Source organism: Ixodes scapularis, unplaced genomic scaffold, assembly GCF_016920785.2.
Source record: "Ixodes scapularis isolate PalLabHiFi unplaced genomic scaffold, ASM1692078v2 PGA_scaffold2__306_contigs__length_199485367, whole genome shotgun sequence".
Classification (NCBI taxonomy): domain Eukaryota; kingdom Metazoa; phylum Arthropoda; class Arachnida; order Ixodida; family Ixodidae; genus Ixodes; species Ixodes scapularis.
Window position 1 is genome coordinate 85,877,266 of NW_024609857.1, and position 24,743 is coordinate 85,902,008.

At 46.8% G+C, this 24,743-nt stretch overlaps 2 protein-coding genes across 2 annotated transcripts; one reads left to right on the forward strand and one right to left on the reverse strand.

The window, feature by feature from the left end:
- Nucleotides 1–2,498: 2,498 nt before the first annotated feature.
- Nucleotides 2,499–9,399, reverse strand: LOC115313800 (zinc finger protein 883). Its single transcript, XM_029972796.4, is given in 4 exon segments — nt 2,499–3,891; nt 3,894–4,436; nt 9,006–9,122; nt 9,183–9,399. Coding segments are annotated over 4 exon segments (1,551 nt in total). The 5' UTR covers nt 9,298–9,399; the 3' UTR covers nt 2,499–3,115.
- Nucleotides 9,400–11,072: 1,673 nt separating this feature from the next.
- On the forward strand, nt 11,073–17,039 carry LOC8025183. Its single transcript, XM_040219893.3, has 3 exons — nt 11,073–11,328; nt 16,248–16,521; nt 16,713–17,039. Exons 1-3 carry the CDS (start codon nt 11,165–11,167, stop codon nt 16,947–16,949), a joined length of 675 nt encoding a protein of 224 aa, XP_040075827.1. The 5' UTR covers nt 11,073–11,164; the 3' UTR covers nt 16,950–17,039.
- Nucleotides 17,040–24,743: the final 7,704 nt, after the last annotated feature.

Sequence of the window (24,743 nt, forward strand, 5' to 3'; positions counted from 1 at the left end):
AAAAAAAATACATCAGGGCAGTTGAAACTGCCCCTTCTTTAAAGAAATTATGAATCCAAATTTGTGTTTCACGAAATAAGGCCGCAGAAGCGTTGAACGGGACACTAAAAACTCCAAATCATAACTGATACGTCGATATCTCAAACGGATGGCCGTATTTTTTTTAAAAGAAGGGTGCAATCAAGCGAGGAATGGGACGTCACGATTCTCTCTGAACAGTTGAGAATGAGAAGCGGTCTCGGTTCTCTTCTTTTCGCTTCGGTTAACCTGCTCGAGTGGACAAACCGAAGAGGGGAGGGCATATGAGAATCGCGATGTCACATGTCTTGTCGGCAATGTTCAATCGCGCACTTTTTTTCCAAAGATATGGCCATCCGTTAGAGATATCGCTGTATGAGTGATGTTTCTGACTTTTGCAGCGTCCGGCCTATCGCTCCAGCTTTGTTTTGCGAGCTCCAAATTTCAATTCAGCAATTCAGCGAAGTCAATGTCTTGTCAAGCATTTATTTGCAGAAGCTTCTTTGTTCTACACAAAGACAAAATAAAAATGAACCGAACAACCACAATAAACCATGTTTGCAAATGCAGCTAACAGTTGTCCAAAAAGCATGGCTTAGTTTGTATTCAGATGCGGAACATAGCTATTTAATAGTGATGGGCCGAACTTTTGTGGAATCAAAAATTTGGCGCCGAATCTAGGAATTCGGCAAAGCCGAATTTTTGCCGAACTTTTCTAAAGATTCGGCAAAAATACATGTTACCAAACCTAAAAGTTGATATATCGTTTTATCGTGCAAAAAAAGTGTGTAAGTTGTTGTGTTTTTTTTTTTCTTTAATGCATATTGACGCAGTTATTACTAAGTAGGGCGATATTTTACAAGATTATAGTATCCGTGTCATTTTTGTATGTTAACTGGTATTTGAAAATGACTCTGTGCAGAAGATGTGTGACAACAGGGTTGGGCAGTAGCGGGCGCCGTCAGCGCAGTCACGATACGCGAGTTTCGGTTTTGAGACCTCATCAGCTCAAACCTGCAAGTGTGTGTTATTGAAAAAAAGGCGGTAACACTGTGTTCTATATTTCCTCTGCGAGTCACCGCTTCGTGCGCGAAAATGAATGCAACGGCTGTTTAGCCTTCACCGGAAGATATAACAATATTACTGTAAATATGCATGTTCTTCGATTTGAGTCACTTGACGCCAGCTTTGCATGGAAGTGTCCATCCCGTATTCGCAACGTCTCGTTTTTAACTTTTAAAGGCCGGTTTCCGATGTCAGGACACACTGGACGTTTAGGAAGATGGGAAGAGTTAGGAATGTCGGATGTGCAACGTCGAGCGTGATAGTTCTGTTTCGTTTTGTGCGGAAAAATGAAAGCCGCGAAATAGCGCTAATTGAAAGCATTATTATTTTGTTCGATCATAAACTACTTTTGAGCCGAAAACAGGATTGCTAGAATGGCGAGGACTGCTTTAAAGTACTTGTCAGTCAAGTTTGCAACTACCTCGCTGCATCACTGGAAAGATCAAATGAAAATCAGGTCATTCCGAATGTACAGCATCATTTGTCACTTGCGCGGTAGACTACGGCATTTTTGCGTCCATTTCTGGTCGATATTTTGTTCTTCAGGCAGAAAATATTGAAGAATCACACTCACAAAGGCTGACGAACACAGTTACCACGTCGCCTACTCCGTACCTTGCCGTATCCGCTGGTAGTACTACACTGTACGATGGTAACCGCACGAACGCACGGCGTCCATTTGCAATCCTTGGCCCCGTCGCGTTCTCGCGCGTGCGCAGACGTTTGCCGAATTTTTGCCGAATCTTTGCCCAACCTTCCTTCAAAAGTTCGGCATTTGCCGAACTTTGCCGAATCTGAAGTTCGGCAGATTCGGTCCATCACTAGTATTTAACTGCCCTGAGCCGTGAAAAGAATGGGGTTTGCGCGGTGCTCCATTGCAAACTTTGCCGGTTTGCGGAGAACTGTTACGCAGAGCGAGCCCGCCTTGCTTCTCTATCAGTGGTCAAAAGTCGATCTCGCTTTTCCAGTGCCTCTTCGGCATATCGACACGGCCATACTCAGCACGTCGCTGCTTTTGTTCATCTTTTTCCTCTTCAACCTGCTCCTTCCTCTAGCGAGGCATTGTAAAGACTGCAGAACACCCTGTGAGTGAGAACAGCGCTCACACCCCTCTCCCCCATGCAAGCACTTTGATGAGACAACCGGAATGTTTCAGGGGATGACTGAAGAAAGTTATAGTGCATTAAGAAATAAAGACTGTTTCATCATTAGGGAAGACCTGCCATTAAACCACTCCTGGCTTGAGGTCATCCTTCACTCCCCAATGCCTTTAAGTGACAACAAAGAGCAGCATTCTGATATATGGCTTACGAAAAATGCAAATCAGGCTCTGCGCAGAAAACTGCATGTGATCCACCCAGCAGTAACTTTAACAGAACATTCTGGGACGTTGCGGGTACTTGAAAGGCCAACCCCCAGTCAGTATCTTTGAGCACATAATCTTATGTTTAGGATCCTTATGTGTCGGCAAGTGCCTGTTGAGGGAGAACAAGTTAGAAAATGCTCCGGGATGTTGGCATTTCAAAGTTGAGCCTAGAGTATCAACATAAATAAAGGTTCGCGGATGCTCTTTACGCTTACAATGTTTATTTGCCTGTGTGCATTTGAATGTAGTCAGTCAATTCTCTTTTAAGTATAAAGTATGAAGAAATGGCAAGATTTTTCTTTTGTGTATGTTTCGAGTGTGGGAGATCAGACCACCCAACTGAACAAAGGCTTTGTGGCATTGCTTGCCATATAAAGGAATTTGTCTGTGCACTCGAACATAGTCAGGCTTGTAAGTAATGCCAGTTCTTTATGCACAGCTTATACATGTAAACATTTTTTACATATGCATTTTGTTGTAGATGGTCGGAATTTTCAGGTTTGCAGACATTGTTAAAACTTGGATTTTCTGCTTGTGTGCATTGGAATGTGGGAGGTCAGCGTTGATAGCCAAATGAAAGCTTTGGAGCACAACTTACACTTGTGTGGTTCTCTTTTATGTGCATTCTATTCTGGATGGCCAGATTGCTATTCTAAAGAAAGGTTTTTAGAAATCGCTTGCACTTATGACTTTTTTGCCGGTGTGTGTTTGATTGTGGTATTTAAGGGATGACATCCATGTGAAGGCTTTAGGACACAGCTTACATTTGTAAGGTTTTTCACCTGTGTGCGTTCGATTGTGGAGGGTCAGAGTGCTATTCTGAGAAAAGGCTTTGGGGCATTGATTACATTTGTAAGGTTTTTCACCTGTGTGCGTTCGAGTGTGGAAGGTCAAATTGTGACTTTGAGCAAAGACTTTTGGACATTGCTTGCACTTGTAAGGCTTCTTGCCCGTGTGTGTTCGAATGTGGTCGGTTAGGGTTGATAACCGAATGAAGGCTTTTAGGCACATTTTACACTTGTATGGTTTTTCTCCCGTGTGCACTCTATTGTGAATGGCCACATTGCTCTTATGAGTAAAGGTTTTTAGACATTGCTCACACTTATAAGGCTTTTCACCCGTGTGCATCCGATTGTGGATGGTCAGGCTGCTATTCCGAGCAAAGGCTTCGGGGCATTCACTACACTTGTAAGGTCTTGCATCAGTGTGCATTTGACTATGCTTGGTCAGATTGCTATTCCGAGCAAAGGCTTTAGCACACGGCTTGTACTGGTAAGGCTTGTTGCCTGTGTGCGCTCGAATGTGGTCGGTCAGGGCTGATCGCCGACTAAAGGCTCCGGAGCACAGTTTACACTTGTAGGGTTTTTCACCTGTGTGGATTCTATTATGTTCTGCCAAACTGTTGGAATGACCAAAGGTTTTTAGACATTGCTCACACTTAAAGGCTTTTCATCCGTGTGTATTCGATTGTGGATGGTCAGACAACTATTCCGAGTGAAAGCCTTGGGGCATTGCTTGCACTTATAAGCTTTTTCACCTGTGTGCGTTCGATCGTGCTTGGCCAGACTGCTACTATGTGTAAAGACTTTGAGGCATTGTTTGCACTTGTAAGGTTTTTCTGCCAAGTGTGTTCGAATGTGATCGGTCAGGTTCCCGCGTTCCTTAAAGGCTATGTGACAGCGCGGGCACTTGTAGGTGCGCAGATGAGTCAAACAGAACTGCTCAGTAAGGGATATTCTTGGAAAGCTGGGACATTTGAATGACTCATCACTTGTATGCACTTGAAAGTGACACTGCAATTCTGACATAGAGTCAAACAACACTGGACAACGCTGGCACTTGAATTGTTCATCACCGTGGGAAACCAAGTGGCTCGTTATTCCATGCTGATCTGTAGTGACAAACACACAGAAACAGCATTTAAACCAGATATCCTTGGTAGCTTTAAACTGGAAGTTGGTGTCCCCCACAGGTGCAGCTCTGTCACCTATAAAAAAAAGATGTTGCATGTATTAGGGAGGCATGTAAAGCCCTAGGACCTGGCATCATGGGACATCAAAATCCCAGCAAAATCTAGCAGGATCTAGCACCTGATTTAATACTATCATGTGACCCCATGATGACAATATGACATCAGGTAATAAAACACCTTATGTGATGGTGTCACGTGATGTCAGGTTCTGTGACACCAAATTATATTTAGTGGGAGAATTAATAATCAGTATGGTCTTTACTCCCCAAGCAACTGTTTAAGAGGACATCACAACTCCCCAGCCCCCCAGTAAATATAGCTGAAAACTTGGCGTCACAGAACCTGTTGTCACTGGACGGATTGACCTGGGGGTGGCTTTGTTTAAAAGATAATTGAAAACTGATCTGCAGATTGTTGGCACGTTTCCCAGTTTTGAGGCCAAAGACTTTTTACATGAGCTTGAATTGCCTCAAAATGCCCCCCATTCATCCCAGTATACATGGCACTTTTGAAGAAAGCAGAGGCAGTATCACAGTTTCAGATAATACATTTCAAAAGTAATTTATTTCTGAATTAATCTCCAACACGATAGTTTTCATGTGTTTTCATAGTGCAAAGAGAATCAAGTTTTCGCTTCAATGAAAGTAAAATAATTGCCTTCCCTGGGTGATTCATGTTCAAGGTTTCGTGGTATGGGCTTACAGTTTTTATTTCTCCAGATACACTGTGGGTGCGCTGGGTTGATTTCTTTCACAAATGCAGTGATAGGGAATAATGCCCTTTGGTTTGACTATTTTGTTTCCTTTATGTTTTGCTGTTTTTTTTAGGAGGGGGAAGGGACGTATGGAAAACTACTCCTGTAAGAGTATTTTTAATTCATATTTTTCTTTCTTTTTATGGGTATATGTCTGGTTTCACAAACCTGATTTTAAGTGTTTTATTTCATCTCTGCCCTTCAATCCTAGAACAGAAACATATACTGGTAGAGATCACTCACGTGCACACTGTATCGACCCGAGAATACAATACAAAATAATCCTTAAAACAGTAGCTGATTTAAGCCTCTTGGCGAAAAGTCCGCCGCCGGTCTGAGCTTCGCTGTAGAATAAAAAAAGTGCAGAGGACAAAAAGAGGAAAATAAGACAAGTGCTTGCCCTGTGTTCCTCTTCTTGTTTGTGTGTTTCGCGGTGTTTTTATTCTATAGTGTTCAACAACCATCCCACCAGATGATTTTGATGCCTTTTCATCCATTCTCTGCTAACAGATTACAGTCGAATCTTGTTAATTCATACTCGAGGGGTACCAAAAATTTGTTTGAATAAAGCAAAGTTTGAATTACAGGGAGTTTCCTCCCATAGACACATGTAGGATGGGACCTGCATGTTAGGTTGAATTATCCACAAGTTTAAATTAACAGAGTTTGAATTAACGAGATTCGACTGTACTCAGTTAGATACATTCTGCAATCAACAAAAACTCAGAACTGTTTGTTCATGCCATAACTGTTTCTTGTCTGGGTTTTTTCATCTGTGTCTTAGAAGTGTCGCCTGCAAACAACAGAGTACCGCGACGTTGCATTTGGCACCCAGTCATTCCTGGCGATCGCTTTCATACGTGTCTCCTTTAGCGCACTGTCACTCAGAATCTTGTGAAATGAGATGGCCTGAATTTTCCATTCGGCATTAGACTTACATTTTCAGACTCGCATTTTGGCACAGTGTCAAACCGCATCGAAAACTCCAATGCTTTACTGAGAAGACAGCATCATGCAGGCTAGCTATGCCTTGGCCCGTTATAAAGCTAGTCAAGCCGTCAAGCCCACTGTCAAGCCACGCCACGCCTCAAGGACACATGGCGAAATAGCGAGAGATAGGATGGAAGAGCGGACGCCGATTCTGTTGCCTTTGGCAGGCATTTGAGTATAAGTTGTTGGAACATATAATATTCTCTCATGTTGCATCACATCTTGAATCTAACAATATTTCTTTATGAATATCAGTATGGTTTTCAAAACGGCTTCTCATGTGATATGCAACTGCTCGATTTCACTCATGACCATCATGTTTATATGAACACTAACTCTCAAACCGTTGCCATATTTCTTGATTTCTCTAAAGCATTTGATCGCGGACCTCCTTATTGTTTATTATCTAAACTCTCCTCACTTTAACTACATTCTCTAACTCTCTCGTGGATTCGAAACTTTCTCTCGCTCCGTTCCCAGTTTACTGTCAATAGGGATTTTCAATCTGACACTTCTAACGTAACTTCGAAAGTCCCTCAAGGCACCGTCTTAGGGCCTCTTCTGTTTCTTATCTATATTAACGACCTTCCTAATTCACTGTCCTCTAACATGTTTGTTTACTGATGACTGTGTACTATATCGAAAAATTAATCCTCCAGATGACCATCTAATCCTTCAGTGAGTTCTTGACAACATTCATAACTCTGTGACAAATGGCTAATGCCCCTAAACACGTCGAAATGTAAATTCCTTAATTTTACTCGCAAAAAAACCCTTTCCTCATTCCCCTATTCCCTTGGTAACACGCCTGTCAGCGTTGCTTCTTCTTACAAATATCTGGGAATTCAGCTCACTTTTAACCTTTCATGGATCACTTACAAAAAACAACGTAATTGCTAATGCTTCACGAAACCCCGGATACATTAAGCCTAACCTCAAGACAGCACATCCCTAACTCCGTAAACTAGTCTACAAAGCTTACGTTTGCCCAAAACTTGATTATGCCCCGATCTGCCGATCGGGGCATAATTCACTGATCTGGAACGCCCATCAAGTCTACTTAACCAAACGTATCGAAGCCGTCCAAAACCGAGCGGCACGTTTTATATTATCTAGTTATTCCTATAATATAAGTGCTTCTACTCTAAAAAGTCAGTGTTCTCTCCCTCTAATTAAAAACCGCCATAAAACTGCTCTTCTGTGCCTCATCCATAACCTCTACTATCACGATAGTAATATACCTCTTCTTGAGCCTCCCAACAGATCTGCCCATCGAGCCACTAACACCAAAAGTTTCAAGCACCTAACTGGTAAAACTAATGCGTTTATTAACTCCGCTGTCCCGCGAGGCATCCGCGATTAGAACGACCTTCCCAACACCATAGTCGGCATTAGTGACACCGGCTTGTTCCGTGAGGCGATTTCCACACTGTTTTCATAGTTGGCTACTTTTACTTTTATTCTTTTAGAGAGTGCCTACATAGCTCATATGTTGGCGATTTTTGACCTCATTTTTTTCTGTGTGGATTTTCTCTCCTATTTTTCGTAGCATGTACAATTGTATAATTGATGTTTTTTTTCGCTTTGTGCAGTGTTCTGTATTTTCAGCTTTATATTCCTTGTTCCCCTTATGTAATGCCCATTGGGCCTTTAAGGGTTGAATAAATGAAATGAAATGAAATGATAAAGGAGGCTATGCCCAACCGCCCCATAGGCACTTCCCTCAACCTCAGCAATAGCAGACAATGTTGTCGAATCAATTGCAGCATGGGCTTTTTTGGAGTTATGCACGATTGTTACATTTACTTATAAAATAAACTCAGTGGACACAAAACCAAGAAGAAAGACTTTTTGTCAGGCTATTTCGGCTACAACAACAGATGCCGCCACCTTCCACCAGTTGCGCCACCCAGACATACTTCATTTGCGGACAGCCGCTGAATGCAGCAAACTCCGGCTCTGCATTTTTTGCTCTTTACTAAAGTTCATTCTTTCCCATTTTTCTGATCAAAATGCATCAAGTTTGGCCACCACTGAACAAAATAATTGCTCGATACATTTAGAAACTGATTTATGTGGCCCCTTCAAACGGCCAACGATTCCTTTGACGCAGGCGGTATATATCTGACATGGTAACCCTGGAGCCCAGGAAAAGAAGGGACGGAGGACAAGCCTTTTTTGTCTGTGTAGCTTGGTCGTAGGTCTATTTAAAGGGATGGTGGACCGAAATATGGATTAAAAAAAAAACAATGCAGGAGATGTAGGTGGGATGTTACAATCCCTACAACACTACTCGTACGGCGATATCTCGAATGAACGGCCATATTCTTGGAAAAAGAGGTCAAGATTGAATGAGGCCAAAGAGGCGCGTGACGTAAAGATATCTCGTTTCCTCCCCTATTCGCTTCGCCCCCTCAAGGCGGCGAGGCAGTAAAGACGCGAGGCCATTCCCTCTCCTTCTCGGAAAAACATGATGTGAACATTTCTGTCCAATGCGCCTCCCTCTTTTTTAAAAATATGGTCATCCGTTCGAGATATCGCTGTATGAGTGATGTTCTGGTGTTTGTGGCATACCGTTGCACGCTTTTGCCACCGTGTTGTGTTTGGAGTTTTGTGTCTGTCCTACGTCCCTTCTTTTCCCCGGCTCTAGGGTTACCTTGTCAGTATTAAACCAGCTCGCCTGCACCCTTGCTTTAGTTAAATATCTGCTTCGTAGTTCCACGGCTACAAAGTAAGGCGAGGCTCGCATGCAGCAGCGCGTGTAGTCGCGCGTGCAGCCTCTTTCCGTGATGATCTAGAAGCACTGAAATGCAGGGTGGCAGTAGAAGTCCTGCGTTTACCTTCCTGCCTCTTCACAAAGGGGTCAGGCAGCTGCACTGAGGCCTCGCCAGGAGCTCTTGCGTAGTTGAACACGGTGGGCACGAAATCAGGGCGGTTCTTGAAGTTTGATGGCCGCCCTAGAAGTCATCACCACGTTATAATCGGGCAAAGCTCGCCAGAAGCTCACGATGTGGTACCTGTGATGAAGTGCGCGCTGCAGATCTGGCAGTCCCCGCTCGGCTCCCATAGCGAGCCATCCGGGTGCACTCTCTTCACTGCAGCTACCCAGGCGTCTCTTTTCTCGGGATACATGAGTTTCGACGGAAATCTAAAAAACTTCGTAGCATCTTTGTCGTAAAAATGACTGGTCCAACCGCAGGCAACGCAACGAGCTGACCTTATCACCGTCCACACAACTAGAGCACTATATAGCTCCTACGGAGCAGAGTAGCGCAATCCTTTGAACCCCGTGTTTTGCCGACAATATGGCCGACAGAGCGGCTCGGCGCGAGTCACGTGGTACTCAGGGTTCCAGGAGGCGGCCCGCCCTATGGGAGAATACATGGAGATCGATACAACACGGCTGATTAAAAAATGAACGGCGAGTTCACACTTTTCAAAACTAGTCTGCCGTGAAGTTAGTAAAGCACTAAGCACTTTATCAAAGTTTTAAAAATATCGGATGCGTGTGCAAATTTTGAGAAGGCAATTTCCAAGGCAATGGCGTTTGAAGCAGACGATTTTTGCTCGCAGCGGAGATGGGCTTTTCGGGTTGGCCGGAGCGGGTCACGTGAATGGTGTGACGTCGCCGTGTCGTCTGCTGCATGATGCCGCTCAAGCAATTTTTTAAAAAAAGTCAGGTCCTTGCGGGGCACAAAACTTAGCGCAAATTATTCTAAAATGTTCCATTATTATGTCAAAAACAATTGCCACTCCGTACACCACCACAATACTGAAGAAACAGCGATTGTCTCACGTTCTCCGTGCATTTCTGACCGCAGTTGGAACCTCTGGGCGTTCGCCGCTAGTCGCCGAGAGGTGGCGTTCTAGATTGCGTTACTCTAGAGTTCCTGTATAGCTACCTACGGTAGCAGAGTTGCGCATTCAGCCTCGGCGCGAGGCCGTAGCGCCGGCTTTCCCGCACGAGCTGGTTGCTTTGCTCCTCACGTGACTAAATTTGGCGAATAGCGGCGCCGCGCGCGCCGCCGCGCATGGAAAACAGGAGAGGAGGAAAAGGAGGCGGAAAGCAGGGAAACATACGCCGGGGCAAGAGAAACGTCGGCGGAGCGACCGTAAAGGTGGCTTTCTTGCACGCCAACGGATGCTTTGCTCCTCACGTGATGGATCTCGGCGAATAGCGGCGTGGCGGCGCGGGGAAAACAAATGCGCAACTCTGGCTCCCGTAGGGAGCCTATACAGGAACTCTACGTTACTCTGCTCCGAAGGAGCTATATAGTGCTCTACACACAACAAGGATCAGAACTGAGGAACACTTGGCTTGGCACCGTGGCTTGGCCCAACAAGATTGGCTTCGACAGCTTCGTCCACTCGGCCCTTTTCCATCAAAACTGGTTGAACCCTTTGTATCGGATGATCACAAACTTCAAAAAGATAAATATTGCAGAGAAGAAATCCACGGCAAGTTTTATAATACTGACCTCTATAACAATTATTTGTTAAACTACAGACTACAGTGCAACAAACATTGAAAATAACGTAATAAGGCAGGTGAGCTGATTAAAGTTAGCACCACTGGCGCTAACTTTAATTATCGCCAGTGGCGCTAATTAAAGTTTCTATTTCAAAAATTCCAGACTGAGGTTCAGTCTCGGGTTTCAGACGTTAGCGCTCGTTGGGTAACGCAGTGGGTAACGCTGGGCTGGGCTGCTTGGCTCTTCTTGGCAGTGACTTTACCCCCCTGGAGAAGTAGCAGACGACAACAGCAGATAACTGCGTCTAGGCTTATCAAGCGCTATAAAACGCATAGAGAAAGTTAATAGAACACAAAGGCACTATTCAAATAATAAAATTAAGCAGATAACCATCGGAAAAATTACGTATTTGCATGTACACATCTTATTTCGGATTTCGAGGGTGAACTGGACCTGTGCTGTAACGGTCATTCAGGTTGATAGTTCAATGTGCCGTTGTTCTTTTGTTCACGTCCCTTTTGCCAAGAATGGCCGGCCTTTTCCAGTGTGAGTTAGAAGGCAGTGAAAATAACGTCACTATTCTTCGCGCGAACCTAACAAGCGATGGGGACGCTTACGAATGGATTACCAGCTACGGTAATGCGACGAATACCTCATGGATCTTCGACTGGCGAATTGCCGACCCGCAACGGTATTTACATCTGATTATCAAATGAATGACCTGTTTCCTATCAGTTTAGAAAAAAACCGTTCAGCCTTGGTTGCATGCTGAATTACTATAGAAGTCTAAATTTCACTACGTTTGCTAGTGTGAATGCCAGAAATATTTCGCGGGCACACACCCTCACGACACAGATATTAGGTCGTTTACAGTGAATTTATGTGTTGTGGAATATTTACTACGCTTCACTTTTAAAGTGGATAGTGTAGTGTGACGTCGAAGAGCGGCTCGTCCGAGGCCGTTTTTTTTTTGTGGGCTTGCTCGACCGCAAGTTCTCGGACCAGCTCTGTCGGAATCCGCGATTGACGTTGCACGAAGCGCTCACGCATATTCGCCAACCCAAAGATGCTGATAACGAGCGCAAGCATGGGCGTACCAACCGGGGAGGCAAAGGGGGCGCTTGCCCCCTGGGGGGCTATGTTGCGCTTTTTGCACTCCCAGGAGACTTGAAAGAGGGAAGTGACGTCAACGACTGAGCAAATGCAGATTGTATGTTGACAGAAGAAAAACTCAACATCCAATCTGCATTTGCTGCGTTGTTGACGTCACTTCCCTCTCCCTAGTCTCCTGGGAGTGCAAAAAGCGCAACATAGCCCTCCTGCCCCCCCCCCCCCCCTTAGTTCTCAGAGTGAAGGGGCAAGGCATCTGTTTCCCCCCCCCCCCCCCCCCCCCCCTGAAACAGCCGCCACCGGGGAGGGCAAACACTGGCCGGCGGCGCCCAAGGGATACCCCCCGGCCTTCCCGGCCTTAAAGGGCGGGGAGGGGGGTGGTAAGGGAAGGGGGGGGCGTCTGGTTTGCCCCCCCCACTCAAAAGCAAGTTGGTACGTCACTGAGCACAAGGCTCATGACTCGGCTGATTCGTCGTTGCTCGCCGCTGACGCCACTCGCCTTGCAAGGGAAAGCCAGTGCCAGCTGATAAACCAACGCAGCTGTACCCTTTCTCCGGGCGCGCATCACACCCCTTCGCCGACTGTCCGGCTCGTCGTGCGTCCTGCAACTTTTGCCACAAGAACGGCCACTTTGAGTCTGTGTGCCTCAAGATGAAGCGCGTCAACAGGAAGCAGACACAGAAGCCTCCGGCCAGCTCCATTGAGCTACATACCTTTACGGAATAGTGCCCAAACGCGAAGCTCGTCGAAGTACTCGTCGACGGGTGCCTGCGTTCCTTCAATGTGGACTCCGGCCCGAAGTTTCTGTCGTACCCAGTACTTTTACCGGCGTCCCCTCAAGCTTCAAGATCTCGGGAGCGAGTTGAAAGGCCCTGGCAACAACACCCTGCCAGCCCTAGGCACTTATGCCGCTACCCTGGTGTGGCACGGCAAGTCCATCAAGCAGCTGCTCTACGTCCTGGCCGCCAAGATGGCCCCGCTGCTGGGCTTTCCGGCAATCCAAGCCTTGGGCCTCTGTACGTTTGTCGACAACGTCTGGGGGCTCCTCAGCCCGCAGGCAACTATTGTGTCTCGATCGCAGCCTTTTCCGAGTACTTGGGACGCTTCCAGAAGCCTACACCATCGGGCTGCAACCCAACACCACACCTCTCTCGTTGAGCGTACTACGGCACCTTCCACTCTCTCTCCGTGACGCTGTCAAGACCGAGCTCGATAAGCTAGAAGCTGAAGGCGTGATTCGTTGAGTGGACACACCCACTGACAGGTGTGCTGGACTAGTTGTCGTCCCCAAGGTCTCGGGTGGCTACTGGCTCTGTGTGGATTTGACTCACCTCAACAAAGTGGTTCTTCGAGAGTGTCATGTGCTTCCTACCGTGGAAAAATGCATTGCGTTGCTCGGAGAAGCCGCAGTTCTCTGCAAGTTAGACGCCACATCAAGTTTCCAACAGGTCAAGCTGTTCCCCAACTCCCAAAATTAACCATGTTCATAATTTTGTTTGGCCGCTACTGCTTCCTCCAGCTGCCGTTTGGGATCACGTATGTACCGGATTACTTCTAGCGGCAGATGTGCCGGATCCTCAAAGGCCAAGCGGGTGTTGTGAACATGATTGATGACATACTCGTCTTTGGGAAGACATGCTCCGAGCATGGCCGCCGTCTCCGGCAAGTCCTTGACCGGCTTGCAAAGGCAGGAGTCACGCTCAACCGGGAAAAGTGCTCATTCGCCACTTCCAGCATCAAGTTCCTTGGCGTCGTGGTCAGCGCTCAAGGCATCTCTCCAAACCCAGATAAGGTGGCTGCGATCCAAGCCATTTCTGCACTTGAAGACGTGCAGGTATCCGTCGTCCACTGGGCCTCGTGAATCACATTGGGTGCTTTTTACCCTATGTTTCGGAGGCGACAGCACCAATCCGAGCCTTGGTGCTCAAGAACTCGGCTTCGACTTGGGGCCATGCGCAGCAGTCTGCCTTCTCCCAACTGAAGGAGCTGCTGCGCTCAGACTTCGGCGTGGTTCGTTACCACACCACGATTTCGGCCGACACCAGCTCCTTTGGACTCGGGGCAGTACTCCTTCAGGAACAGCCATCCACGTCGGGCTGTCACTTTTGCATCGCGGTCCCTTACACTCACGGAGCACCGGTACAGCCAAATGGAAAAAAGAAGCTTTGGCGGTCACGTGGGTGGTGCAGAGGGTTGAGGAGTACTTCCGTGGACTTCAGTTTTTCCTCGAGATGAACCATCAACCTCTGGTGGCGCTCTTGGGGTCCGTGGACGTTGACCTGTTGCCACCACGGATCCAGCGGTTTTGCTTGAAGCTGATGCCTTTCCAGTACCAAGTATTCAACAAACCGGGAAAGCTGTTGGCAGCTGCCGATATGCCCTCGCACGCACTGCTGGATTCCTCTCCGTCTAGCCGGGTGAATCAAGTCGAGCTCTTAGTTCAAGAGGTCACCTGTTCCCTCCCAGACATTGTCTCGTCACAGCTCGAGCACCTGCGCCAGGCTCAAGCCAATGGTGGCCAGTGCAGTCTGCTGCTTCAGTACTGTGCCAACAGCTGGCCATGCGCAGTCTCACTTGCCTCTCCACATCAAGAGAAGCTAGCAGTATCAAGGGGAGCTCAGCGTCTGCAAGGGATTGCTTCTGAAGGGGTCGCGCAACATTGTGCCGTCTGCCCTTCAGTGCCACAAGTTGGAGCTCCTTCACGATGGGCATCAGGGCATCAACCGATGCAAAGCTCTCGCTCAGGAGTCGATCTGGTGGCCGGTATCAACGAGATAGACACAACTGCCCCACGTGCGTCAAAACCAGAGTGCTGCGCTCGGAGCCCATGTTGCCGTCAACGACTCCAAGTCAACCCTTGGAAGAGGTGGGAGTAGATCTCTTCCATCTGAATGACCAGAAATATGTCCTGGTGGATTACCGGTCATGCTTTTTGGAGGTTGTCAGCCTGCACTCGACGACAGCACCTGCTGTCATTAACGCCATCAAGAGCGTCTTCGCGCGCCACAGGATCTCAAGACTGGTGCACAGTGATAACGGGCCTCACTTTGCTGCGAGAGAATTTGCTGCCTTCGACTAGCCCTACGGCTTCCGCCACGTCGCAAACAGCCCCCGTTTTTCATAGTCGAACGGGGAGGTGGAACAGACGGTGAGGACGGTCAAGGACCTGTTGCAGAAGGCAGAGGATCCCTACCTGGCGCTTCTGGTCTATCGAGACACCCAGGGTGTAAACGGAGCAAGCCCTGCTCAGCTGCTCATGGGCAGGCGCCTGCAGTCTCGGGTACCGAAGACGTCGCACGAGCTGGAGCCAGCCTGGCCCCCGTCAGCCCCATTCACTCAGCGTGACCAAGCCAAAAGGAGACTGGAAGCATCGAACTTCAACCGGAGGCACGCAGCTTGCACACTTCGGCCTCTCCAGGCCAACGAGTATAAGATGCCAACTGCCAATGGGTATAAGATGCCAACTGTCCCATGACTGTCATGAGGCCAGCTCAATGCCCCCGCTCATATGTTGTGGAGACACCGACAGGTGTTCTCCAGTGCAACCGGATGCATGTTGTGCCAACGATGGGAAGTCCTGCAGAAGGCACCACCAGCCTATCTGGCACCCCCACGGCGGAACGGACAGCCATGCCCACAACAACGCTTGGAGCAGCTGGAACGGCCCAAGACCATAGAACCACATCGCCTCGGGAAAGCTCCTCAACTGGACAGGCATCCGGCAGTTCTACTTCTGCTTCCACGCTGCGAGTCTCGAGGTTCGGCGGAAGGATCCACAGGCTGAGAAGGCTTGACCTATGAACGTCTTCTTTCGGAGCAAGAGTTCCTCTGTTTTGTTGCTTTGTTTTACTGAAGGGAGGATGTAGTGTAGTGTACCGCTGTACCACTGGGTGGCATCACTGCATCTGCCACTATAAAAGAGATTGGATAAACCTTGAGCGGCACTTCCCCGCCTTGCGAGTCAGCAGTCGTGTCACTCACTCGACAGATAGGAGATCATTGAAAACATTTAATACTGATGCTGATTTTTCACATTTTGTATGCAAGATTTGGAAACAAATTTGTTTTAGGCTGTTTCCAGGTCATTACAATAAAATAATGGCTTTGCTTCCACTTTTAACATCAAGCCCCACAACTCCTCCGTAGTGCTTGTAAACAATAAAAAAAAAAAAAAGCAGCCCGCGTCCACAACAATGCTTACTTTGTTCTTTCATTCTATACTTTCAATAACAGACAAGGTCGGTACAGAATATTAGCAAAATATGGTTCAATGTACAGTGTTAACAACATCACAGTTTAAAGAAAGAAAGAATTTAAATGAAATAATTGTACACCCAAAGACAGAGAAGAGCCAATTTTGATCTGTGCTATTATAGAAAAGAATCGGGGTGCTATAAAAATTCAGGCAATTAACCTTTCCATCATTGATGTGGCAAAACTCGGCACTTTGTTGATAAAACTGTGGATTAATCTCACGCACTTAATATAATTTCTCAACAGGATGGTGTTCCACCAAAAGTGGCGCTGCCAGCAGAGCAGTGTTGGCAAGACCGCTGGTCGCCATGCCACCAACTGCCCAGCCTTCGTGGACATCAAAATAAAAAAAATTAACAAGAACACCAAAAAGAATGATGCCTTTCTAAAGAAGGCAGTCCCGCTGGCAGCGGTGATCAAGCTTAGAGAAGATCACAGCCACAACCCTGGCTGTGCCGACGAACTGCGGCTACTGAAGAGCACGGCGGACACCCGAGCACTCTTTCACGGGTACTTCAAGGTAGGCTGATTTCTTCCTCTTCCCCACCTCCGAGTCTGTCTCGCCATTTCTCCTTTCACCTACCCATTTGGGCAGATAGTCTGTTTTATATGCAAGACGTCAACACTCTTATTTCAAAACTTAGGCTGTCCGGGGAAATTGAAATGCACCTATTCCATATACCACTCAACCCGAGGATGATTTTGTTTTAGGACGGACTCACCCCGGCAGAGGCAATGTGCCGGCACCAAGAGAAGCTGGCGGCTACTAATGCAAGTATGGAGCACCTTGCCAGTGGTGCTCAGAACCCCAGTGCACGCACAGTGTACCATTGGTACTCAAGTTGGCGGGTTGAGCCCTATGGTGAACCTGTGGACCCCATCAAGAAACTGGGTGAAAAGGCGGCGACGCATCTACAGCATGGTATGTCACTCGCCACCGCCAGTTGATTGTCATTGAATAAATACGGATTTTTTAAAGTGAATAACTTAAATGTTGAATGCTAATGCGGCACTCGAGTCCAATAGGCGCTGAGCCGAGTTCACAGTGATTGCTGCTGACATTACATTCTTGTCGAACAAATGTCTAAAGTATGAAGGCCTTGGGTAATTAGCATAGTAGCTACTGTGCTTCGTTTCATCGCATTTTGACAAACGGCCAAGGCTACAGTCCCAGTGAACCAGTATGCACGTTGGAGAGGCACGTGTCAACATATCATCAGAGTGCTCTCCTTCTGCAAAGATTTGTCACATGCTTTTACTCCGTCTCTCTGATTGGCTCGAGGGGGTTCTGACAGTTGCCCTTTGCCAAATTGTGGGGAAACGAAGTATAGGCAGCACTGAAAGGAATGGTAGTCAACATTTTGCAACGAGTCTGCTTCTTCGAACAAGGGGTGAACAGAAATACAACTTAGCTTGTTTAGGTAATTAGAACAAGTAAATCGACTTTACTGATACAACACACTCTTGATGAAAAAAATGATGGCTGCAATAAATCCTAGAAAAGAAAAAATGTGCAGTTAATCTTCTATTTCCAAGATGCATTAACTTGAACAAATTGTTGAAAAGACTGACCACAGAAAGAATAAAAAAAACTTGGGACAAAGGACAACAAACATTTCTTCCAACTGTCAACAATGTGAATCATGTCATTGCTAATTGAAAGAAATGTTTGTCGTCCTTCGTCCCGAGTTTGTTTTATCCTTTCTGTGGTCAGTCAATGTTACCAACACGCTCTACAGTTGATTTGTTGAAACGAGTGGTGCCATCTCTGGATCTCTAAGGAGTAGGGCTGCCTTTTTTTCAAGATTCTAGATGTTGGAATGATGGATTAGACAACCATCTAATATGAGTCTGGTCATACACATGGAGGTTAGCATGGACTATTGATACTGATCGGCAGGGTCAAAAGCCTACTAATTTCTAAAGGACATCGGATCAAGTAATTTGTGCACTGATCAATCAAATATGTGAATGCTTGCTAACTGTGTTCCGAGTTCCAATCAGATAAATTAATTGCTTTATGATCAATAGTAATGAACTTTTTTTCCGGATGATAGGTTTGAATGCTTTGTAAGAGTTTGTGTGCACATCACTTAAACAAACACCAACTTTTCACTTAAAGGGATGGTGAACCGAAAATTGGATTTCAGAAAAAACAATGCACGAGATGTAGGCGGACGCTACAATCCCTACAACACTACTCGTAAGGCGATATCTCGAATGGACGGCTGTATTTTTGGAAAAAGAGGTTGAGCCAGGCCAACAAGGCGCATGACACCAAGATACCTAGTTTCCTCCTCTCTTCACTTTGCTCCCTCAAGGCAGCGAGGCGGAGAAGACGCAAGGCCGTTCCCTCTCCTTTTCGGAGAAACATATATGTGAACATTTCTGTCAAATGCGCCTCCTTTTCTTGAAAAATATGGTCATCCGTTCGAGATCTCACTGTATGAGTAATGTTTTGGTGTTTGTAGCATCCCGTTGCATGCTTTTGCCGCGTGCTGTGTGGAATCCAGTGATCAAGATCGAGCTACTCAAATGAAAGCACATTAAATCAAAATCTTGAGAACTGCCTCTTTGTAAAATCGTCAATTAGTACAAAAGGGTAAAAGTTGCAGGAGCTTCCTTGCTAAAAGTTGTTGTTGTTCTTCGGTGACCAAGGGCTAAAACAACTTCCCTTAGGCCCTACACGCAATGTATACCTTTCGCTTTGATTATCAGACATTCAAACGTTCAAACAAAGCTAGAAAAATGTGAAAATTTTATGCTAAAAGGTATGTTGTAAAATTGTTGATTAGTACAAAACTTAAAGATAGCAGGAGCTTTGTCGCTAAAAGTCGCTGTGATTATGCAGTTACCTAGAGCTAAAACTACTTCCCCTAGGTACGTGCGTCGCATACATTTTACATCAATTCTCAGACATTCAAACGTTCAAACGAAGCTGGGAGAATGCGAAAATTTTATGCTAAAAGCACTAAGAGTTTTATCGATCCTGAAACACATCCGGGAATCTGAGCACCACTACGCCAATACGACTGATGGTGTCTCACAGGTGCTAATATCCAGAGTGATATTGCACAAAAAGGGTATGAAGTCTCATTCCTTCAGATCTTCACGTTATATCTGTGTCAGAGAGCACAAAGAAGTCCGAAATAGCCGGCAGGCAGCGGCCTCTCGCAGGACAGGCCTTGAAAAGTTTAAATTTCGGTAACAAATCATACCTTTTCTTTATTTCGTATACACCGTGTGCATTTTCACGATAAGGAAAGAGAGACATTTAAGACAAACAGACAAGACAAACAGAAAGCCTGTCTTGTCTGTTTGTCTTAAATGTCCCTCTTTCCTTATCGTGAATTAATAACCAACACGCTCAACCATCTACGTGTGCATTTCTTTTCTTGATATTTGCGTACTGTGTGGCTTGCAGCTATCTAATACATTTGGATCGAATATTCCTTTAGTATTAATGTATTTATTTTTGTGTACTATGTCCATAGTACTGTTCACATGTTATACGCCAATTGACCTTCAGCATCTTCTCTGTCGAGCATATCTTGTTCCTTGATCAGAGGAAGCACCCTCTCACCGGTGCGATCCTTTCGTTTAACCGAATCTTTCATCCATTCGCGGTTCGAGGAGCAAAAGTGGGATAAAACGGCGTCCCACAAGCACGTTGGAGGGACAGCGGGACCTGTCCCGCCTAAATTGGGACGTCTGAAAGGCGGGAGGAGTCATATGTTTTGTCTTTTTAGACTTAGCCTAGGTGGCGCAAGCTACCGCCTGTTACAAAAGGTATATCTATTAACATCTATCCACCCAAGGGCCAAGCCAATCCAAAATGTCGAAGAAAGTTCAGCCAGTTCGGCGTGTTCGGCTGCTTCGGCGCGGAGCATCCGAGAGTCCGAGATGGTATTTTCGGCCGTTCGGCTGCAGTTTGCTCCGCATCAGGGAATCTGAGGGCCGTGGGTTACCAGCAGACTTCCAAGAAAGAAAGCGACCGTTAGAGACCAGCTCGTCGAACCAGTGGACTGAGTGAACTGAGTGAACCTGCAAGCCGAGCCGTATGACGCGTGACATCCACGTCGTGTGACAAGTAATGACTGCTCGTTGCGCTGCCTGTGGTTGGAGCAATCATTTTTACGGCAAAGATGCTGCGAAGTTTTTTGATTTCCGTCCAAACTCATGTATCCCGAGAAGAGGGACGCCTGGGTAGCTGCAGTTAGGAGAGTACACCCGGACGGCTCGCTATGGCAGCCGAGCAGGGACTGCCAGATCTGCAGCGCGCACTTCATCACAGGTACAACTTCGTGAGCTTCTGGCGACTTTTGCCCGATTATAACGTGGTGATGACTTCTAGGGCGGCCATCGAACTTCAAGGACCGCCCTGATTTCGTGCCGACCGTGTTCAACTACGCGAGAGCTCCTGGCGAGGCCGCAGTCCAGTCGCATGATCTCTTTGTGGAGAGGCAGGAAGGTAAACGCGGGATTTCTTCTGCCACCCTGCATTTGAGTGCTTCTAAATCATCGCGGAAAGGGGTTGCGCGCACAGCTACACGTGCCGCTTCGTGGGAGTTTCGTTTCAGCGCGTGGCACAGTAGCGCTCTGGGCGCGCGCTTGAGAGTATGCTTCGCAATCACAGTACCAGATCCTGATGGCAATACTGCTCGAGGCCGTCGCGTTGTGCAAAAACTCTATTCTTTTGACCGACCGCGTTTTTCCCGAGTTGCCGTATGCTCTGTAAAGCGTCAGTGGGACAAGACACTGGCGCCACAACTCCTCTCCTAGCGAGCAATTTCGCGTTCACATCGTATGTGGCAGTCGATGGACAGTAAGCATTGCGTCCGTCGTTTCTGATAATGTATTCTTACCCGAGCATCGCACTACATAAGCATTCTGGGCCACGGTCTGCAACTAACATCTCTTATGAAGCATTGTATAAGGCATAAAAAACAATGGATGCAAAGAAAAAGACACCCAGACGCCTGTGTGTGTGTCGTCTTCCTTGCGTCCATAATTTTTTTGCGCCTTACATCATGCCTTATTATGTTTACCAACTAGCCCAACTACAAGTTCTTTTAGCTTATCTTGCATTAGAGGTGTAAATCTTTTAACACTAGAGGTTAAAAAGAGATCCCCACGCGCTGGGAAAAACAGTTGCATCTTATTCCCAGTAGGCCCACCTCAATTTGCCAGCAAGCCAAGAGCTACACCATAAAATAAGGAGCAAAAAATATGTCGCATTGATTTTAGCAACTACTGACACTGGTGTATATTGTTCCGTAGCAGTCGCCACCTGGTCGTTGAACACGCAAGCATCATAGGCACAGACACACGAAAAACGTGGTACTGAGTTACTGTCATTTCCGGTTACACTGCAAAGACATAATTCAATCCAAGCTTCGAATCGGTCCTGTGGGTTGCAGTGTTGCGGAGTTGCCACTCCGGAGTTGGAATGATTCCGGAATCATTCCGAATTTTCGCGACCACGGAATGGAATGGGAATGGAATGGCGACAGCGTTAAGGGGAATGGAATGGGAATGGAATTAGATGCCTTTTTCCCGGAATGGAATGGGAATGGAATGGGCCCGGCTCTTCTCTTTTTTTTTTTTTTTTTTTTTTTGTGTTTACGGTCAGCGAATTTGAGCCAGTCGGCGAGCCAGTTGCTCAGAGATAAAATGAGCGGGCGGGAAACAGCTAACCCGCGTGGAGCTCTACAGACTTATACGCAAAAAAATGCAATACAAAAAAGAAGCGTCAAAGCAAAGAGTAGAGGGGGGAAGGAGGGGGGGGGGGGGGGAGTGGCGGCGGTGGCGCCTTTCGCACAGGCGACGGGCTTTACTGGCGTTACACGAGAGCGAGCGGAACAAGAAACCAAGCACCAAGCAAAAGAAACGAAGGCATGGAGAATACACGCGCGCACAGACTGAGATCTGAGAGCGGGGGACGACTCATAACTCGCAGAGCTCTGATAACTCGTTGACTCGTGTGCCGCCGAAAGATGATCAGTTATTGTTTTCGTATAGTTCTAGGAGCGTTGCTTAGCAGGCGGCCAAACCTGCTGCCTTCCACGTTCATTCGCGCGCACTCCCTTGAAGTGCGAACTGTGGGTTTTGCTTTGACAATAAAACAAAGCAAGATTCACTTCTCTCTTCTCCTTTTGCGCTTTGTTCCGATACTTGTTTTATTATTCTGCATTTTTACGTGTAAGTCCGCCTTTCACTTGAACTTTTTCCGATGCTTGTTTTCGGGTTATATGTTTTACATTCCAGTGGGTTAGGGTTACAGGCAAGCTAGCGGATTCCCGCTCATTTCCTTCGACTTGAGTGTCTGGATACTTTGTTTCACCTCGCGATGGACCGCTGCGGACGCTATGAGTCACCCCAGGCAATCCAGCACCGTGAGCGGGACTACACGCAAGGCGCGTTGCTGCGCCCCAGGGTCACGCGACACTCAGAAGGCACTGGATTGGTTTCGATGGCTCTCGTGCTGTCTGGTGCGGTCCATCATAAGGTGAAGTAGATTGTCGTCACCGCTCTTGTCGCGTGACCGAACTGACTATGCTCTGTCTCACCTTATGATGTACCGCAGGAAAGGCTACAACCACGAGCTCCTTGCTCTATAGGGCACATCTCGGCGGCACAAGCTCTCGTGCGTTAAGAGTAGCTCCCAACGCTATGAGATCGCGCTTGTAGCCTTCTCTGCGGTACAACATAAGGTGAAACGGAGTATAGACCTTTCCAATGTTTACAAATCCACAGCTCAGCGAGCGATCTCCACAGCTCAGCACGCGCGTGTGCGTCGCTTCGGAAAGCGAGCAATTCACGAGTGATACGCACGAACACTGAAAATGAAACCGGCCAGCAGCCCTTTTCTGGAAAGGTCTATAGACCTGCAGAGAGACTGTTTCGTGACATGGTCTCTCGTGCTGCGCCGTAGAGATTGCACTTTGTCAGGGGATGTGTTCCTGCCACTGTGCATGGAGTCGCTTCCAGCAGCGTACTAACCGTATTGCTGTGCAGAGTTGAAGAATACAGTACTTAATATAGCTTATTTCTGCGCCACTCACAAACTGGATATTTTTATGGTCTTATCAAACAAAAAGGCTGGCCGCGTATGTCCTAGAAGACAAATGCAAAAAAAAGTTGGCCAAAACAAATTAGTGGATTTTCGTTTTGCTGTTTGTTGCGAGCCACGTGGTCGAAAGATCGACGTTTCAAACAAGCATCGACATATCAAGAGGCTTTCTCGATGTTTGCAGGACAATGTAAACAAAGACTTCGTGCCACTGGCGCTCCGCTTAGTAAAATCAGGGCTTTTGTTAGGCATTTTGCATTTTGTTGCAATTGTCTATGCGTTTGATAATGTCAGGTTTATGGTGCTTATGCCGGCAATTTTTACGTTTTGGAATTAGAGGAATGGAATGGAACGATCCAGCCATTCCAGGAGTGGGAATGGGCCAGTGTCCCCATTCCTTGGAGTTGAAAGGAATTGAATTATCGAAAGCTCTAATTCCCCGGAATGGAATTGGAATGGAATGGGGGTGCCCATTCCGCAACACTGGTGGGTTGTATCGCATCAGATAACAGACACAAGAATGCGAAACATGTAGGTAGGTTTTCGAATACTGTAAACAACTTAATTTTTGCAAGGACCTCACATTTGTGACTTGAATGATATCGCAAAAAATATACCCCTGGAATATGTTTCCCTGTGGTAACAAATGCATAGCATACCAAGTGGTTTGAAAAGTGTATGTGATTGCCCCAATAATTAATCAATGGCTATTGTGTCATTTAAGAATAGGTCAATTGGTATTGCATCATTGATCTTGTCCCTCCTGACGTCATCACTGGACCCTTGTAGTGTCACGTGACACCTGTGTCTGCACGCTGCCACCGGGTGTCGCATCCAACACGGGGCGCTAAGCCGCACCAACGTCTTACGCTGCCGCCACCAGAGCCGTATATGGGGAGAGTTTGGCCAGTTTATGATCTCGCTGCCGTGACGCCCCCCCTCCCGAGTGAGCCAATCAGCTCATGGTGCAGAGCGAGAGGCTTGTGCGTATGCGCATGAACTGCTGGCTGCTCCCAGCTGAGCAAGGAGGACCGCCATTTTCATTCATTCGTCCAATGGAATGCATGAAATCGGCATTTAAATTTTAGTTATTTTCTTTTATATCACTGGCCCTGGCAAGAAAATGGTATACTGTTATTCTTCAGTGGGTTAAAAAGCTAACAAATCAAATTTACTCTGTCTGACCGCAAACTTTTATTCAGGTAAAAAAGAAGTCAGCCCGTAGCAGACGACATGTAGCTTCAACAGTGCTCTGTGCGGAAAACATGTTGCGTCAGCATGGTGCTCGTCTCCTCTTTGCTTGCTCCTTCCTCTCTCGCTCCTCCGGCTCTTACTTTTTCCTCCCTCTCCTCCACTTTTCTCCCCTCCAGCGCTTTCGTCGCCACGCCCACTGGCCAGACTCTCCCAATATATGGCTCTGGCTGCCACGTTTTCATATACACTGCACTTATACTCGGCGTGACCTTTCTGTGGCAATGCAGCGAAGGCTAAAGGAGCCGAACCACGCCGTTTCACTGCGAAGTTGGGTAAAGTTCATCCAAAATAATTTTCTGGGTGTAACCTAAGCAATTAAAAGATGTTTTTTTATTTTTTACTTTTGAGTTGACAATGCTACTAAAATATTAGTCAGAATATGTCAGAGAGCATTCCGTTTTAGCATTTCAGGCTTT